This window comes from Pelodiscus sinensis, chromosome 10 (genome assembly GCF_049634645.1).
Source record: "Pelodiscus sinensis isolate JC-2024 chromosome 10, ASM4963464v1, whole genome shotgun sequence".
Classification (NCBI taxonomy): Eukaryota; Metazoa; Chordata; order Testudines; family Trionychidae; genus Pelodiscus; species Pelodiscus sinensis.
In genome coordinates, this window is record NC_134720.1 from 8,385,921 (window position 1) to 8,405,032 (window position 19,112).

Consider the following 19,112-nt stretch of genomic DNA (forward strand, 5'->3'; position numbering starts at 1 on the left):
CAAATGTTCTCACTGAAATGTCACAAACTGAGCACGCAGCAGGCAATGTGTGTCTGTTACCTGCTAGCGATGGGGTCTGCAGTCTTTCCCTATCATTAAGGCAAAACTATGATGTTTAGGATAGAACATGTTTCGCCTGAGTCACCACGGGCCTTCTCTGATGGGCGCTCCCAGAAATGCTTCTGTATCAGGGAATTAAGATATCCATAAGAATAAATAGGATCCTGGGGGAGGGGAATAAATAATGCTGAGTGCCCCATTTGTAAGCCCCTCTTGCTCTTTCCCTCACACCTTCTGTTCTGCACTTTAGCCTGGGGGGGTCCCTGCAGCTTTCTGTCTGTGATCTCCCTCTCTTCATCCAAATCCATACAGTTAGCTAACGTCCTTTCAATGCAGCCACACCAAGCACTGCACAGATAAATTAACACTAACGGGTGGTGGGCAAAGCTTCCATTTGGGGGGGCCAGATCCCCAGCCCATATCCCCACCTATACTTCACCCCCACTCTGCCCATGTCCCATCCCTTCCCCACTGTCTCCCTCTCCTCTTCCTTCCCCCTGCTGGCTCACCCACTTCCAGCCAAATCCTTGAACCCTAATGTAGGAAATTATATTTTAAAAAACCCACTCTTCTACAATTTCTTCCTAATATAAATGGAGATCATTTTTCACTGCATGCCAGATTGTGAAAATTGGGCACGCAGAAGGTACCTAATTAAAAATCACTTAATTTGGGAATAAAAAATGTCAGTCACAGAGAGTCTCTCACTCACTCACACTCACACTCACACACACGTTTGTCAGAGATTTACTTGCAAAACCTTTGCAGTAAGGGCAAGTCAGCTGTCCTGCTTTCCAGATTACTACATATTTAACAGAGACATTTTTTTAAATGAATCAGTCTGAGCGGCTTAGTGTGTTCATAACAAAGTTCATTGCATTTAGAAAAAGGAAACAATTTATTTTGTGTGAGCTCCATAACAAAAGACATGTTTATGAAATGTTTCCATGTGTTTATGTTAAACAATGTTTCCAAAGCTTTGGGGCATAACAAAGGATTTTACATCTTACTAAACTACTGATTTTGGTGGACGGCTTTCCAAAGGGAAACTCATTGTCTAGCTATCTGAGGGTATGTCTACATTAGCCCCTAGTTCGAACAAGGGAGGCTAATGTAGGCATTTGAAGTTGCAAATGAAGCCCGGGATTTAAATATCCCGGGCTTTATTTGTTCGTTCCCGTCCGGTCGCCATTTTTAAATTCCACTAGTCCGAAGTAACTGTCCGCAGCTACACACGGCAGTCAAACGGTAATTTGAACTAAGTCCTTAGTTCAAATTAACTGTTACTCTTCATTCCATTAACATGAGTAACAGTTAATTTGAACTAAGGACTTAGTGCGAATTACCATTTGACTGCCGTGGGCAGTGTAGCCGCGGGCAGTTAGTTCGGACTAGTGGAATTTAAAAATGGCGACCGGACAGGAACATGCAAATAAAGCCCGGGATATTTAAAGCCCGGGCTTCATTTGCAACTTCGAATGCCTACATTAGCCTCCCTTGTTCGAACTAGGGGGCTAGCGTAGACATACCCTGAAAGAAGAGAAGCTATCTGAAAGAGGTTACCTACCCTTTTAGGCAGTGGTGGGTAACTTGTGGCTCATGGGCCGCATGGGGTCCACTGGCTGCCCCGCTCCACCACATGCTTCTATAACACAGGAGCACTGGAGCCCCGCACTTCCTACTTCTCCCCCTCCCTTCCTGCACTTTGAGAGTACGCAAATTGCCCGATTTGCTCTCCATCCCTGCTCCTCCCCCGCCCTCCCACAGCTGAAATGCCCATCCCTACTTTAAGGGCTCTCTTCCACAGGGAGATGAAGGGAGAAGGATTATTGCAAGGACAGACAGAAAGGACAAGACCACCTTGGAAACACATTTTTTGTACGATAGTATCTAAAATACACATCTTAATTTTAGTTCAGGGTCATCTTTTGACAAATAAAATCTCTGTCTAAAATTGAATAGTCAGATTGTGCATCTAAAAACCTATGCCAGGATTTCTCAGAGATGTGATTTTTTAAATCTTCAGCAACAAACTAATGAAATATTTAAAGCAAATTTTAAACTAAGGTCCTGTAGACTTATTCCAGTAATGCACAACTGTTTTTCTCAGTAAATTTAGAAACTGACAGTATATATACCTCCGGGCTGGCACATGCCTGTTAAATGGCTTCATTACCACTTAATGGCTCTTTTACAGGTTCAATGTCATGTTAATAGGCCTGGCAAGCTGGAAGGCTTTTCAACATTAAGGTCCTAGTTCCCCCCTTCCTGTTCCCCAGGAGACTCACCAGGCTGCAAAAGCCTGCTGTGGGAGCCTGAAGAATGGCCAGAATAGGGACAGAAAGAAGAGGTTGGGCACTAAGACCCAAGGGAGGCAATGCCTTGCCTTACCTCTTTTACCCACTGCTGTTAAACACCAGACAGAAACTCTATAAAAGTTATCAATTCAACTTGTAAGGGTAAGAGTAGTCAATGGCTCATTTTTTCAGGAGTACGGGTTCTTTCGAAAAAGGATTTTTTTCCGAAAGAACCCCATCTAGATTGTGCTTTCACTTTCAAAAAATCCTTTTCCGAAAAAGTGCTTTGACGCAAATATGCAAATGAAATGTGGGATATTTAAATCCACGCTTCATTTTCACTTTCGATTTGCTTCATTTACATTCCTCTTTCAAAAGAGGAATGTAGTCTAGACATAGCCTCAGTCTCTTGAAGAAGGGTGACAAACTGGACTGTGGAAACTATTGCGGCAGTCCCTCCCGGCAACGGCAGGGAAAATCTTAGCTCAAATCTTTGCCAATCAACTCCTGCCAGTCTCAGAAGAAATTCTTCCAGAGTCCAGTGTGGCTTCCGACCATTCCAAGGAACAGTGCTCATGAGCTTCACCGCTCAGCAATTTTAAGAAACATGTTGTGAACAAAATCAAGCCCTATACATGAGTTTCATCGAGCTGACCAAGGCGTTTGATTCAATCAATTGTAGCGCCCTGTGGACCACCCTCTCAAAGATCGGTGGTCCCCAAAAATTCTTCAGCATCCTGAGGTTGCCGCACGACAACACGACTGCCACAGTACTGAGTAACAACGGATCCCGAGGCAACCCTTTTGTGGTCAAAACGGGAGTCAAACAAGGCTGTGTCATTGCCCTAGCACTGTTCTGCATCTTCATTGCCATGATCCTCTGTCTCATTGACGGCAACCTTCCAGATGGCATGAAGATTGTCTACAGAGCGAATGGGAAGCTTTTCAATCTCAGGAGACTGAAGGCCAAAAGCCAGACCCCCACAACGTCAATCATGGAGCTCCAGTACGCAGATAACAATATGGTCGTTGCTCTTTCCCCCATAGCTCTTCAGACCATTTTAAGTGCCTTCGCTGAAGTGTACGAGAATCTCAGCCTCAAACTGAACATCAAAAAGACCAAGGTACTCCCCTCTCTGATGGGACAATCTCATGTACCATCTATTAAAGTCAATGGAGAGCTGCTGGAAAACATGGAGCATTTCCCATACCGTGGAAGTCATCTCTCCGCCAAAGTTGACATTGTCGCAGAAATCCAGCATCGTCTGAGCTGCGCAAGCTCTACTTTTGTTCACCTGAGATGAAGGGTCTTTGAGAACCGGGATGTCAGTGAAAAGACAAACTTCCTCATGTACCGCGCAAAAGTTGTTCCAACACTGCTGTACGCATGTGAAACCTGGACAACATTTAAGCATCACGTGAAAGCACTTGAACAATATTATCAACACTGCCTCAAGAGAATCCTAAATATCCCTTGGGAGGACAGGTGCATGAACCCTAGCGTCCTGGAAGAGTCGAACATGACCAGCATTGAAGCTATAATCATCTACCAACAACTTCGCTGGACTGGTCAGGTGGTCCAGATGCCTAATCAGCGCCTCCCAAAAACAGATTCTGTTTTCCGAGCTAATGGAAGGACGGAGAAGCATTGGGGCCATCGAAGGAAACAATTTAAGGACATGTTGAAGGCAAACACGAAAAAGTGTGGCATCGGTGTTGGGAGAACCTTGCCCAGGACTGTCCCCAGTGAAGAGCGGTAATCCACAAAAGGGTGATGCAATTTGAGAGGTCCCGCTGCATCACAGACAAGGAGAGACAGAGAAGGAGAAAAGAGCAGCAAAGACTGCCCTGCATTGCTCCAATAGCCAGCAACATCTGCCCCTTCTGCAATAAGACCTAGGGCTTCAGAATCGGGCTGGTCAGCCATCTACGAATTCACAAAGAGGAGGGTGACAAGAAGACGTCCTACTCATTTTTGAGTGACCATCAAGAGACTTTGTCATAAGGCAGATCCAGGAAAAATGCTAAGAGCACAATATAGATCTGTATACAGTTTTCATCACAATTTTCATCATTTGACCAAAGCTTTTGATACTGCTAACAGAAAGGATTATGGGCTTCTTATATAAACGGGGATGCCCAAGAAGGTTCATACAAATCAACCGTCTGTCCCAAGACTACATGACAGTACAAGGGCTCACCAGTCGAGACTTTTCTGACCCATTGGAAATCTCCAACCGAGTAAAGCAAGTCTGTGTACTTGCTCCAAAGCTATTTCACTTGTCCTTTGCCCTTGTCCTGCATCATGCCACAAGGGACTTGTATCAGGGGATGTCTCCTTCTTTGATCTATGAAGACTCAATGCTAAAACCATGATGCTGAAGAGACTTCTTGCCAAAGCACTTTTTGCAGATGATGGCACCTTGATGGCCACAAATATCATAGTTCGGGCTTCGGAGCCATATGTATAGCCAGAGATGAAAACTGTGACAACAGCAGCAGCAGCAATTCTCTATAGCATTATCTCCAGCATTATAAATGGCTCTAAACTGGATACTAACATTACCCGGTAACACACATTATTTCTCAGCACCTTGGTAAATTGGTGACATGACCCCTGGTTTGCAGCTATCCTGATTTTTTTTATTATTATTACTGATACACAGCTTGCATTACAATTGAGCAGAGACAGACATTACTGAAAGTTGCTTGAAGATGAATTACTTTCAAGACACTAATGGAAATTAAAACCAAAGTTTAAAAGCCCAATATGGTCACAAGGAAATTGTTTCCTTATTGTTTCAGGGTTAAAATGATAAATCTTCACTGAAGTTTTAAAAGAGCTACAAAACACACCTTAACTCATCACATATCCTTGGATTATCATGCTTTTCTGAAGCCAAAGTAGTGGGTTCATTCTCCTCTTACCAGACTTCTAACACCAGGGTTAAGGTACACACTATTTTTGGCTACAATCTTCAACTGAGCCTCAGGTAATATAGTTCTCAAACCCTACAAATTTCAATGAAGCTGGGAACCTAATTCGTTGGGTATCTTAAAACAGCACAGTCTTAATTCTTAGCCAAAACAATACGTGAACAATTTTCAGAGCTTGTTGTATGATCATTTTTCCTGTTTTGTCTAATTTCCTTTCAAATTAGCCTGTAGCAGCAATCATGCACCGAGCCACAGAAGAAGATTTTGTCTAGTGTTTTAAGCAGCAGGAGAAGTAATCAATGCAGAAACGTATGCATTAGGTTTGGAAAAATGGTTATAGTAAATGCACCTTAAACTAAAGCTTCATAAGCCATTACACTATCTTCAGAGGAACAATAAAAAAATCCTTATTTCTTCTTCCTAGCGAAGAGTGGGATCTTCCATATCCTCAACAGAGCTTCTCTCTCTCCCTGCTACAAAGGCTCCATCCTTCTGGACAAGGTCTGGGTGATACTGTGTACTGATACACTTGTTGCTTTTCATTAATTAAGAAGGATTACTGTTAGGCAATAAAGAGTCCTCTTTCTCTTAAGGGCAGACCTTGAAGCCTTACATCCACACTGCAATCGCGTTACAGGCAGTCCCCGGGTTACGTACAAGATAGGGACTGTAGGTTTGTTCTTAAGTTGAATCTGTATGTAAGTCGGAACTGGCATCCAGATTCAGCCGCTGCTGAAACTGATCAGTTTCAACAGTGGCTGAATCTGGACACCAGTTCCGACTTACATACAGATTCAACTTAAGAACCCCAGGCGTCCCCAAGTCAGCTGCTGCTGAAACTGATCAGCAGCTGATTCCAGGAAGCCCGGGGCAGAGCAACTCTGCCTCGGGCTTCCTGTAGTCAGCCGCTGGTCAGTTTCAGCAGTGGCTGACTTGGGGACGCCTGGGGCAGAGCAGCTGGGGTGCTGCCGGGTTGGTCCAGTAGCGCCAAGGAGCGGTGCTGTGGGACCAACCGGCAGCGCCCCACCTGCTCTACCACAGGCCCCGGGCTTTGCTCCACGTCTCCCTGGTCTGCTGGGGGGGGGGGGCACTAGCTGCGTCCCCCCCCAGCAGACCAGAGAGACGTGGAGCAAAGCGGCGGAGGACCTGGGCCGGACCCGTGGCGCTTCCAGATCAGCTGGAAGCGCCGCGGGTCCAGCCAGGGTCCTCCACCGCTTTGCTCCCCGTCTCCCTGGTTTGCTGGCTCCCCCAGCAGACCAGGGAGACAGGGAGCAGCTTTTCTCGCCCTGGAGGAGGCGGGCGGCCAGGACCAGGCGTCCTGCCGCTCCAGTCCTCCGGGGCGAGAAAATCCCCGTTCGTAACTGCTGATCCGACATAAGTCGGATCCGCGTAACTCGGGGATTGCCTGTATTTTGGGAGAAAAAAATCTAAAGAATAGAGGAGTTTTTCCAACATTGGTAAACCTCTTTCTATGAGGAAGAAGCCTTTTTCCAAAATAGCTCTTTTGGGGAAAAGGCGTGTGTGGACGGGGAAGAGGGTGTTCTTTCGCAAGAAGAGGGAAGAGGAAAAAGCAAAGGTGCCCTGGTGGCCACTCTGTCCATAGCAGTGGTCCCCAACCTTTTCAGGTTGGCGGGCGCCAGGGGGCGTAGCCGTTCGCCCGCCGGGCGCCGGGGGAGGGGACTCTTGCCCGCCCGGGGGCGGCCCCCCCCCAGCCGCATGCCCGGGGGCGGGGCCCCCCCATAGCCACGCGCCCGGGGCCGGGGCCCCCCCCATAGCCACACGCCCGGGGAAGGTGCCCCCCGTAAGCGCCGCGCGCCCGGGGCCGGCGCTCCCCCCGTAAGTGCCGCGGGGCCAAGGCCGGGGCCGGGGCGGGCGCGGCGCCCCCGGGGGCGGGGCCAAGGTCGGCGCTGGAGCCGGCAAGGGCACACGCGGTGCCCCCGGGGGGGGGGCCAAGGCCAGCGCCGGAGCCGGCAAGGGCACGTGCGGCGCCCCCGGGGCCAGGACCAGCCATGCGCCCGGGGCTGGCACCTGCCAGCCCAGATTGCTCCGCGGGCGCATGTAAAGAGCCCGGCGGGCGCCATGGCGCCCGCGGGCACCAGGTTGGGGACCACGGGTCCATAGTAATCACAGTTTAAATGCAAGATAGCGTCCATTCAGTGTGGTCGCTATCTTTCGAAAAAGCGCTTTTTCAATGTGCTTTGTCAGTGTAGATGCTCTCTTTCAGAAGACATTTTTTCCAAATATCTCTTCCGGAAAAGCCTCTTCCGAAAGAAGCCTGCAGTATAGACGTAGCCTATGGGAAGTTTGTAGCCTCTGAAATAAAGCTAATGGAGCTGGATTAACTTGTGCTAAGTACTGAGCTGAATGCTAAGCTATATTTTATTTTTTAAGATATCCCCAGCATATTTTTGCGTATCCTTTCTATAGCTCCAACTCAGGAAAGCATGCAATCGCAAGTTTAAGCACATGCTTATATACTTTGTTGAATCATGTTCTGCAAGGGCAGTTCTGTTCTGTATAGCCCAGTGGTTCCCAACCTGTGGTCTATAGACCCCTGATGGTCCACGATGGTATTATAGGGATTTTTAGGGGATCTGTGGAAAGTTTAGAAGTAACGATCAGGCCCACCATGAGACTGGGACTTTCCACCAGGCAATTCTCGCCCAGGGCTTGCCGTTCATAACCATTCGTCCTCCTGCCACCAGCTGTACTGCCATTTAAGCTCCAGCCCTCTCCCTCCTCCTATTTCCGCGGTGGGCCCGATCCTTACTTTTCTGTTTTTTTTTCTCCCCCAGGGCACAAAGCTCAGCCAACAGCAGAGTGCTGAGGCAGGAGCTGCTTTTGGCCACGAAAGCCCCCTCGCCATAACCTTTGTGTGTAACCCACAGACCTAATGTGCTTCACTGTCCCATGTAGCGGCACTTAGACCACTCACAGCCAGAGATAAGAACAATGGAGCTCTACAGCCTACTCTGAAAGCCAGCCGGCTTTACAGCTCAAACTGTAGAGGCTCCTATACTAAGCTCCAGAGCTCCCAGGTTTGAATCAGTCTGGTAGCGGTTACATGCGCATGGGCAGCAGGTAGAGGGGGTGGGAGCTGAGGAAGTAACAGGTCAAGGGATGTGCTGGCTGCCACTCTCCTTGACCTGGAACAACAAAAGACAGGGACTGGGAGCTGACAGACTCCAAGCCTGCAGAGGCACCATGTGGATAACAAGTCCCAGTGCACCAGCGGTTTGTCCTGGGAAGTGCTGTCCGGACTGCACTGGGACATTCGTTTGCTTGCAGAGTCTGAACAGTGAACAGCCGCCAATGGGAGCTGAGAAGCTCCACGCCTGCAGCCTGCACACTCCTCAGCCTGCGCTGAAGCTGGGACTGCTCTCTGGAGTGGGCTTATAAACGGAGGAGTCTCCCTTCACCATTTTGATTCTTTTTTTGAAACGATCATGCTAGGTGCATATGTCGCCGCGCTCTAGCCATTCCAAAGCAATTAGAGTAGTGGGAAGGGTTTAGTTGGGTCACTAGCAAAAATGGATCAGTGGATCCAATAACATTTTATTCAATAAAAATATTTGGCACCTCAAAGTGGTTACATTTTAACGTGGAAACCCTGTACTCTCAATACTCTGTATTGGTTTAGATAACATGAACTATTATACATTTCAAATGATTATCAAGGAATGGAATGTCTGAAAACAGAAAACAGCTCATGAGCACTTTTCAAACAGTTATGAGCTTCCAGATAAATGGAATTTGTTACTATCCCGAGTCATTTTCAGCAAATACAAGAAACAGAATAAAAAAATAGGTACTCAAATAGCCCATGAAAGACTTCCAGCAAAGACTCAGACAGAATATATTGCACCAAGTTAATCTAATATGGAAAACAGAATGAGGAGGAGGAGGAGGAGGAAAGTAAAGCATCTGTAATGAACTGTGGTAACATAAAAGCCTCTTTCTACCAAAAAATGACAAAATATTACCAAAGCTCCTAGTGCAGCAGGCACCTCAGCCATCAGCCTGATCCCCAGAGGGACTGCGCACCTGTTGCGCTCACTGACTTTGCTGGGCTTTGTGCTGCGCAGCACGACAGGAAGACATGGTGCAGCCTCCACTTGTAAGGAAAGGCTGTTTTATTCTTCCTTCAGTTTGCGCAACGGGTTTACAGACTTCAGCCATTCTCCTCTCCAGAACGCCTTACACAAAAGGGGCACCTATGGCGTATTTCCCCACCTTAGAGACTGGGTGAGGAAATATGCAAGTCTGAATGAGCAAAGCCAGTAATGAATGGCATGATGTCTAGCTCCTGCACTCTCAAAGGGCCATACCTCGTCCACAGGATCATTACAAGCATTAGACAATAAGGGCATGTGACATGGTGGATGGAGCATCAGACTGGCACCTGCCTTCCATTGGCAGCTCTGCCACTAACTTAGTGTGTGACATCAGAGGAGTAATTTCATCTCTTTCACTTTCTGCCCCATGTTTGGTGTGTCCCTTTAGGGCATATCTACACAGCAGAGAAACCTGCAGCTGGCTGGTGCCAGCTGACTTGGGTTCACAGGACTCGGGCTACGGGGCTGTTTCATTGCTGTGCAGACTTGCAGGCTCAGACTGGAGCCCCAATCCTCCCACCCCACAGTGTCCTAGAGTCTGGGTTCCAGCCCCAGCCCCAGCCTGCACAGCAATGAAACAGTCCTGCACTGCTCTCAGTATCCACGTGAACGGTGGAGCCTGGTCTTGGTCAAGGTGCCTATATGCTCTATAACAACAGTAATAACAGAACAACTGCTTGTAATAAGAATATGTTTTGTGGACAGAACAAAGAGCCTGTACCACCCAGAATGAGACAAAATACACTAAAAAAGGCCCCACAAAAAATCAAATGTAACCTGCGATGCAGGTACTTGCCACATTTAAGTTTACTAAATGTGCCAGAAACCAAAGTGGCACAGCGGCTCACATGCCCAGTTTTCGGAATCTTGAATCCAGCTAAGTTTGATCTTCAGCTGATCAGAAACATAAGGGGGAATGCAAAAGAGGACTGAGCTGTAGGTACACAGGCCTTCCCAGGATTGGGCTCAGACAGAATAAACGCCATCACAACAGAACTGGCCAAAGACATTCCAGTTCGTCACTTTTCTGAGAAAAGCACAGAGCGAGAAGGCTGAAGGATGGGAGCTGTTCCAACTGAAAAGTAGTTAACTTTCACTAGCTCATTGTACATTGGTTCAGATAATAGGCGCCTCTGAAAAGCCATACAGAAAAATTTCATCTATTCATCTCTCATTGTATTGTTCGGTCCTCAATCCAGCCATCTGAATACAACTGCACTCAGCATAATGGTTCTTCCATCACCAATGGTGACATCCAGCATTTATAATAAATGCTAGGCTGATTGACTGCATAGTCTGTGAAATTGGAGGGTTTCAGAAAGATGCATGCATGAGTCCCTAAACATTAACAATAAAATCCAGCCACACTGTCTTCTACAATGACTGTCAGGGCATCACTAACTTTTTGGGACGTTATTCTGAGCTATCAGAAAAGCAGATGATTTCTTTACTGTCCCACAACAGATGTGCATTTCACTATTGTTTGAGCACAGAGAAGAGAGGGGTTTCTTTTTTGGGGGGAGGGGAGGAGGGTTGACAAAGTATGGTAACGTGCTGTTTCATTGCATATGTATAACAGACTTCACACACACCTGTCCTACATAAATCTTTGCATCATAAGCATGAACAAGCCGCTCATAACACAGTCTCTTTTGTATCTATTAATCCTTGTACAAGGCACCCGAAAGCTGTGTGCTTTCTCACCCAGTCATCACTTCCCACCTACCCCCTCTTTTTTCGTAGGAAAGAATATTGGGCTCATGTCATTCTTTAATGTAAACTGCTGCACGCCCAGTAAAACATGCCCTGCAGCATACAATGGAGATTTGCAGCTTCTATGTGACGAGAACAGGCCAGAAGGAGGAAAAAAAACTCCAGGTGCTAAAAAATTGTTATATAGGAACATAAGCTTTCACTTCCCCAAGGCAACTACCTGTCAAGAGTAATCTCCCCAAGTTCTGGCATGCAGTTTGATAGTCACCCCACCCCATTCCAGCAAAATTATAAATACCAAATGAGACGCTAATACTGTACATGAAAGAAATCTCTTTGGCTGAGCTGGATTTTTGTAGAAAGCAGCAGCAGAACCACCATAAACCATTCCCAGTTGTAGGTGTTTTCCTAAGGTGCTCCATCAGAAACAAACAGCATTGAAGAGCTCCTTTCACCATACTCGTGAGAGGAAAAAAAAAAAAAAGGAAAGAGAGAGAGAGAGAGAGAGAGAGAGAGAGATCTTTTCCTGCATGTTTTATTGTTTCTTTTCCCATATGTCCAGTTTTGCCACTCTTTAGTACAGCTCCCTTTTCTTGTGAGGTACAAAGCTGCTTTGCACAAGCTTCCTCAGCAGAGAAAATTATGATGAATCCAGGGAATTGCATCTGATGCTCCCTTTTGCAAGCGTGTTCATTCCCTGAGCCACCCCCTGCTCTCAGCAGTACTGAGCCTGCTCAGGAGACCGAGGACAGACTTTGCTTCTCTGTCAATCAGGCCCCAAAACTATTTTTCTTTTTAAAACATGTAGTGAATCAAATTAGTAAATCATTTTGCTGCAGTGCTGATCTTATTTTCCCTTTTGATTTAAAAAAATACAAACTATTCAAATAGTTTACTTGACATAAAATTGCCTATCAGCAGTAAATCTTAAAAACGCTGGACTTTTTGTCAGTTGTAAGTACATATTAGTGACCTGTCTGATGTGGGAAGAAATGTAGATTGTCAATTTCATATTCTGACATTCCCTTAAAAGGAATAAATAATTATAAGACGACAAATTTCCTGGCTCACAACTAAAGGTCAACAGCCACACAAGCAGTGCTGCTAAGTGCACTAAAGTGTTTGAGAAGAGGAGACGGGCACAATATTTCACTCTTATTTAAAAGTCATTTAAAATAAGAGAGAGAGGAAGATAGATTAGGGTTGTAACAATTAAGCTTTGATTAATACCATAAAAACAGCTTTGTTCCTTTCGGTTTGCAGCCCCTCGCTGTCACTTCCTATTGACACTTGCTCTTATTCTTTGTATTTATACATCTATGCCAGCAGTGTTCAGAATATAATGACATGCCATGTGAGTCCCAGGAACACAGTTTCTTAGATGGCGGGGTGGAGTAGCTATCTTACAAGCAGTTACAGAACAACAGTTGCTAGCACCAACTATAATTTAAAAAGGACATATGAATTAGATAAGATGTATTCTAGATAAGATGTAACCACCAACACATAGCATAATGCTACCAGATCTTTTCATTTGCATTCTTCAGGTGGATCAGAGATTTACCAGGCATTGGCTTTAATCAATAGCAGATTTAAAAAAACAAAAAGAACCAAAACTGAAACCTTGATAATGTAACTCAAACTCTGAAAAATACTCCGTGTGCGCACATAGGTGCATGTCGCTACGATGCAGGAACAACAAAGAACACTGAATTTTGCCAAAGAGGCTTTTTCAAATAGAACAGCTATTGCCTGCCATTGGCATGACTCGAGGAGTTGGCTAGCTAACTACTGCTTTCCAGCCAGAAGAGGGAACACCACACATTTTGTGCAATTTTTTGAACCCCACAGGGGGATTTTTTTTTAAATCTGCGTCTACATTCCCCATTCCCCTAGCCCCTTCCTGTCACATCAATTTTAACATCAGACAAATCTCAGATTAAAATCTATGTCCTTTTCAAGTGAGAAAAACGCCTACTTCTAAAACAATCTCCACAAGCTCCCCCCCACAACAGTCAGTCACGGTTCTCTTCAAATTTCTCTTTCAACCATCTGAAATACAGAAACAGGGCAGGACTTGCCCACTTTGCAGGTAAATGAGCTACAAGGAAAAAAGCTCAGGCCATAACTTAAAGCACATTCTGAGCAGGTCCTATACATCTCTATAGCTTGTATCATATTAATTAGCCTGGGAATCTGGAATTCAGATAATAAATAATATACGGAGAACAATCAAGTTTTAGGATGGCAAGAGCAGAATTCAATTCCATACGTTTTTTTAATTTGAATTTCATGCCTAAATACTATATGAATGGTTGCCCTAGAAACACATTTGACTATCAGAGAGTTCTCTGCCAGTGGCAATGGAGAATTTGCCCCAGGGCAGACAGTGACACAGTGGATTGTAAGTACTAATGATATGGGCATTTTCTATATGAAGTTTCTGGGTCCTCCACAAATAAATGCAATTACAGTGCTCAGCACTGAGACTGCAAAGACCTGATTTGCTGTGGGGCAATCTGCAATGGAAAGGGAAAGTGGAAGCCTCCAGGCCAAAAAAGCTCAACATGCCATCCCTGGTACCAGAGAGTCCATGAACAACAGGACCTCCAGGCTGCAAATAAGATTGGCAAAGGTAATATACCCTTCCAATGGAAATCCCACTCGCTACTCTATCCTTTAAATACTTCCCTCCTATAACAAAGGAGATGAGGTGCTTGCTGATAATCCTGCAAGCCAGAACATGGCAATCTCTCTTCGCTACAGGCCAAACATGCACATCAAAGAAGAGGGATGAAAAGATGAAATCTTGCAGACCTCTGGAGGAGGGGGAGAAAGCACTTACTACCTTGCGTTGGGATCACTCTCTTTTGAAGCAAGGGGCAAAGCCAAGGAAGGGCCTTTCCATTGCATAACAGGTAATTCATCAAAGCCAGGCACCAAAGGAAACTGCTCCTGTAAGAACACTTCTACTTGTGTTCAGCATACACTTCCTATCTGAACCAAGAGAAACGCCTTTATTTCAAACTATTTAACACCACCACTCCTTGAGTGCAAAACATTTTAACTGTAAACCAGCTGGCAATCCCAACAGTTAAGTTGCATTTGTTTCCACACCATTTCTGCAACTGATCCACCTCCCCTCATCCCACTGCAGTTTCAACTCCTTCAATCTCAAATTTCCAGTGGAGCTGTAAAGCCAAATTTGGCTCATAGGCAAATTAGCACTTGAAACTGAAACCTGAAATGATAACTACTCTTTTGCATTACATGTTCTGCATAAATCATAAAAACAATGTTGATTGCAGCAGTAGTTAAGCAAACTAAAAAAAAGACGCAATAGGAGCAAGAAACATCTTTTGGGCCTGAGGGCTCAACTAAGGTTATACCTGCTACAAAAGAACAATGATTTGGTTTGATAAAGCAATACTTTGCTTTCCAGTCTTTGAGAAAAACTTTCCTTATTTTTCTTATATTTTCAGTGTTTGAGAAAAATACTCCTTGAGAAAAATGTCTTGATTGTCGTACATTTAAGCGTAAACGTACACTCCAAGATGTACATTTAACATTTTTTTCTTAGGCCCAAAGCAGTAGCAGTGTTTAAAACAAAAACAAAAAAACCCAACAACAACCATAAAGAACATTTGGGTTGCTCCAATCAGAAATTTAGAAAGAGGATTCAGGTTTTGATTTTTTAAACCCAACAACAAAGCAAAATTAGGTTTATTAAAGAGTTTGCGTGCAGAGCAATCTCTGTTCATGTAATCCTCAACATGCCACATTCTATTGTCAGTTACCTTGAGGATGTAGCATTGTGTTCAGTTCCATGTGATCAGCCCTGAATGGGAGGGTAAGAGGGTGAACGGGCCAGGATAATACCTGGGCAAACAGCTTGAGGCACTGTAATGGGGTCTTAAACAACTAAATAGTCTAGTAGCCTCTTAGGCCGTGTCCAGACTCAGGGTTTTTTTCGGGAAAAGTTCCGAAAAAACTTCCCCTGCGTCCAGACTCAAGCCGCGTTCTTTTGAAATTATTTCGAAAGAACGCGGCTTTTCTTTCGATGGCGGTAAACCTCATTTCACGAGGCAGAACGCCTTCTTTCGAAAGTTCCTCTTTCGAAAGAAGGCGTTCTTCAATGTAAAGAGGCCGTCTTCGAAAGAGAGCATCCAGACTCGCTGGGTGCTCTCTTTCGAAAAAGCAGATTTCTCTTTCGAAAGATCCGCCTGCAGTCTAGACGCGATCTTTCGAAAGAGGCTCTTTCGAAAGATGCTTTCGAAAGAGCTTCTTTCGAAAGAAGCCTGCAGTCTAGACATAGCCCTAGAGACTAACATAAGAACATAAGAACGGCCGTACTGGGTCAGACCAAAGGTCCATCTAGCCCAGTATCCAGTGTACCGACAGTGGCCAGCACCAGGTGCCCCAGAGAGGGTGGACCGAAGACAATGATCAAGCGATTTGTCTCCTGCCATCCCTCTCCAGCCTCTGACACCATTTTATCCCCTGGCTAATAGCCTTTTATGGACCTAACCTCCATTAAATTATCTAGCTTCTCTTTAAACTCTATTATAGTCCTAGCCTTCACAGCCTCCTCTGGCAAGGAGTTCCACAGGTTGACTACACGCTGTGTGAAGAACTTTCTTTTATTAGTTTTAAACCTGCTACCCATTAATTTCATTTGGTGTCCTCTAGTTCTTCTATTTAGGGAACTAATAAATAACTTTTCTTTATCGGCCCTCTCCACACCACTCATGATTTTATAGACCTCTATCATATCCCCCCTCAGTCTCCTCTTTTCTAAACTGAAAAGTCCCAGTCGCTTTAACCTCTCCTCATAACAAAACATATAGCTTTCGTGGGCACAACCCACTTCTTCAGATGAAGTTTTTCCAGTTACAGACTAACTCGGCTACCCACCTGAAGCTTTTGTAATGGGATCTGATTGCCAGAGGGCAGCAAGTATGCTCAACTTTTCCTGAAAATCATGCCCATTACAGTGCAAAGCTAGGCAAACAATCATGGTCATAATTTTTTTCGCAGGGTAAAATTACAAATGTATGCTAAACTTCAAAGAAAGCCTTTGCTATGGTCAACTTCAACTACGAAGTTGAAATGCACCGTGCAGAGATGCACTGCCTTGGAATTTTGTCCTATTCAGTGAAAAAGACCTTAATCTTGGCTATCTGCTTCTGAAGGTCAGGCCAATTTCTGTATATCTGTGTGTTTCCTGAAATCTTCGATTTACCCTTCTATTCATTACCTCCTCTCCCACACACAGTTCTTTTAACCATAGCCCATATGACAATCATTGATAAAGGTATGAGGGCTGTGATTCTAAATGCCTGGCCTTTTTCAAATAAGGTACTGCCGATAATAGACATGGTTACAGAATCATAGGTTAGCTCTATTTTGCCAATAAACCACTTATTTCCACTGGCCTTAAGACCTCAAAGCTCGCAGCTTGTGCTGCAAAACAGATTGCACTGGTCACAACAGCAACCGCCTGCCAGATTCTTTGTTTAGTGCTTTGAAAGCAATGCTGTATCCCTGACATCAGGCTTCTCCACAGGTAAGGGTGAGTGCTACATTAAATTACTGCCCGTTTGCCAGGAGCATCTGTTGGCAAACGACACTTGCTATTTTTCATTCAGGAAACTAGAGACTCCGAATCTTCCCAAGCACCTCCAGCGCAAGGAATGCTGCCAACCTTCTTGTCATTACCTCAGATGTTATGCTGCTGTGGTAATGCCCAGCGTTGTTAGGGTTGTCTGTAAAAAACAATTCTGTGCCTGCATATACAGATCTTAGCGATGGTTATGTGGTAGCTAAGGGTAGGTCTACACTGCATCCCTAGTTCGGACTAGGGATGCAAATAGAGATGATGGAAGTAGTTAATGAAGCGGGGATTTAAATATCCCGCGCTTCATTAATATGATCTTGCCGGTGCGCTAGTTCAAATCACAGCTGATTTGAACCAGGAAGTGCATGCCAGGACGCATTAGTTCGGACGAAAGCCCTTAGTCCGAACTAACGCGTCCTGGCATGCACTTCCTGGTTCGAATCAGCGGTGATTCGAACTAATGTGTCGGTGAGATCATATTAATGAAGCGCAGGATATTTAAATCCCTGCTTCATTAACTACTTCGGTCATCTCCATTTGCATCTCTAGTCTGAACTAGGGATGCAGTGTAGACATACCCTGAGAGTCCAGCAAATGGCAACAAAAATGATTAAGAGACTAGGGCAAGTGACTTATGAGGGAACTGGCCTTATTTAGTCTGCAGAAGAGTAAGGGGGGGAGGGGACTTGAAAGAAGCCTTCAACAACTGGAAGGGGGATATTCCAAAGAGGATGGAGCCAAGCTATTCTCAGTAGTGACAGGTGACAGAATGAGGAGCAATGGTCTCAAGTTGCAGAGGGGGTGGTTTAAGTTGGATATTAGGGAAAAACTACTTCACTAGGAAGGTGGTAAAGCACTGGAAAGGGTTGCCTAGAGAGGTGGTAGAATCTCCCTTTTCAGAGGTTCATAAGGCCCAGCTTGATAAAGCTCTGCCTGGAATGATTTAGTTGGAGTTGGTCCTGCTTTGTGCAGGGGGTTGGACTCAATAACTTCCTAAGGTCTCTTCCAACCTTAATTATCTATGAGTCTAGGTATCTATGAATGCAAGACTCCTGAAAAGTACTTAAACTGGTTTTTCTAAGTAATTCTCTAGTGAAAATGCAACACATGCTAGAACTCATATTGAAAGTCTTGATACAATAATAGCCACAGAACACAATACACAAAATAGAACCAGCTGGCAAAAAAGCTATGTCCAACAAGTAAACTGGGGTAAGCTGTATATTTTTTACTTACCATCAAAGTTTTTGTACTGAGATGTTAGGGTCACCTGGGCAGAGCGGCTGGCTTCCATAATTGTGTCTTCAAATTCACTTTGGCTTTTTTTTGCGAAGTTCTCCTCCATCTCGCTGGTACAGCAGGTGTAGCCCTGCGGGCATATTCTCAGGTGTTCCCCTAAAGGGATGAAAAATGTATTAAGAAAGTCTTTAAAAGAGGTTTCGCCCAAGATGACCTTTGTATCAAACTATCCATGCTACAAATAGCAAATCCAAGCCCACCCTCATTTACTTATGTAACTGAGGGAAGAATTAGGACAATCTGTATAATCAATAATGTAAGCTAATCCGTTTTACAGTTACAGATGTTTTGTGTTTGAATCGAATTCTCCTCACTCATACCCAGTGTGTGATGGGGTGGAGGGGGAAGAATATTGCATTTATTCAGGCTCTGCCCAGAACCCCAGAAATAGATATCTCTGATTAAATGATATGATACTGTAATTGTTGTCATTAGGTTGCAGAGTTAACATGCATAAGTGGCACAGCTCACACTTTTCTTAGAGCAGTTGTTTGAGATGCCTCACCAGAACAGTAACACAATGTGACCTCTCTTCCCATTCTGGAGCAAGTTCCCACAACTATGACTTAACAGGGGGAGTTTGAAAGTCAATGGCATTTGGGTGCCAAATTCCCCTTTATGTCTTTGAAAACCTCCTTCTTACTCTTTTTTAAATGAAAGTTGATAATTTGCTGAGGTTGACAGGATGAGCAGAAGCACACCAGTATGGCACATTCTTGCTCAATATGGTCCTTGTTTATAAGCCAGCTCTTGGTTCTTCCAGAGGCAGCTTATGTTTGACAGAGTGTTTCAATAGGGAAAAACTCTGCTGCCCCAAAATTTGATAGCAACACTTCCCACGAGGGAGAGAAGATGAACTCTGCAAGTGAAGATCCTATTTTAAAACACAATTCTTTTTGATAATTGGCTGCAACATCAAAGAGAGAGATCAGAATTCATATTTTAAAATTTGACACATTCTTCAACAAAATTCTACAGTATGCATGTCCCTCTAGTACCTCTTGCAAACTCTGTTGGGGCAAAACAAATATTTGCATAGGCACAGTTGACAGCATCATTTAACAATTACCTGAT

General features: G+C 44.8%; 1 protein-coding gene across 1 annotated transcript in view; it reads right to left on the minus strand.

The window, feature by feature from the left end:
* Nucleotides 1-19,112, minus strand: part of GPC1 (glypican 1) — a 340,184-nt gene that overhangs the window by 166,889 nt on the left and 154,183 nt on the right. The window contains exon 2 of the mRNA XM_075937488.1: nt 17,976-18,134. Coding sequence (XP_075793603.1) covers nt 17,976-18,134 — 159 coding nt within the window. The remainder of the gene's footprint in view (nt 1-17,975; nt 18,135-19,112) is intronic.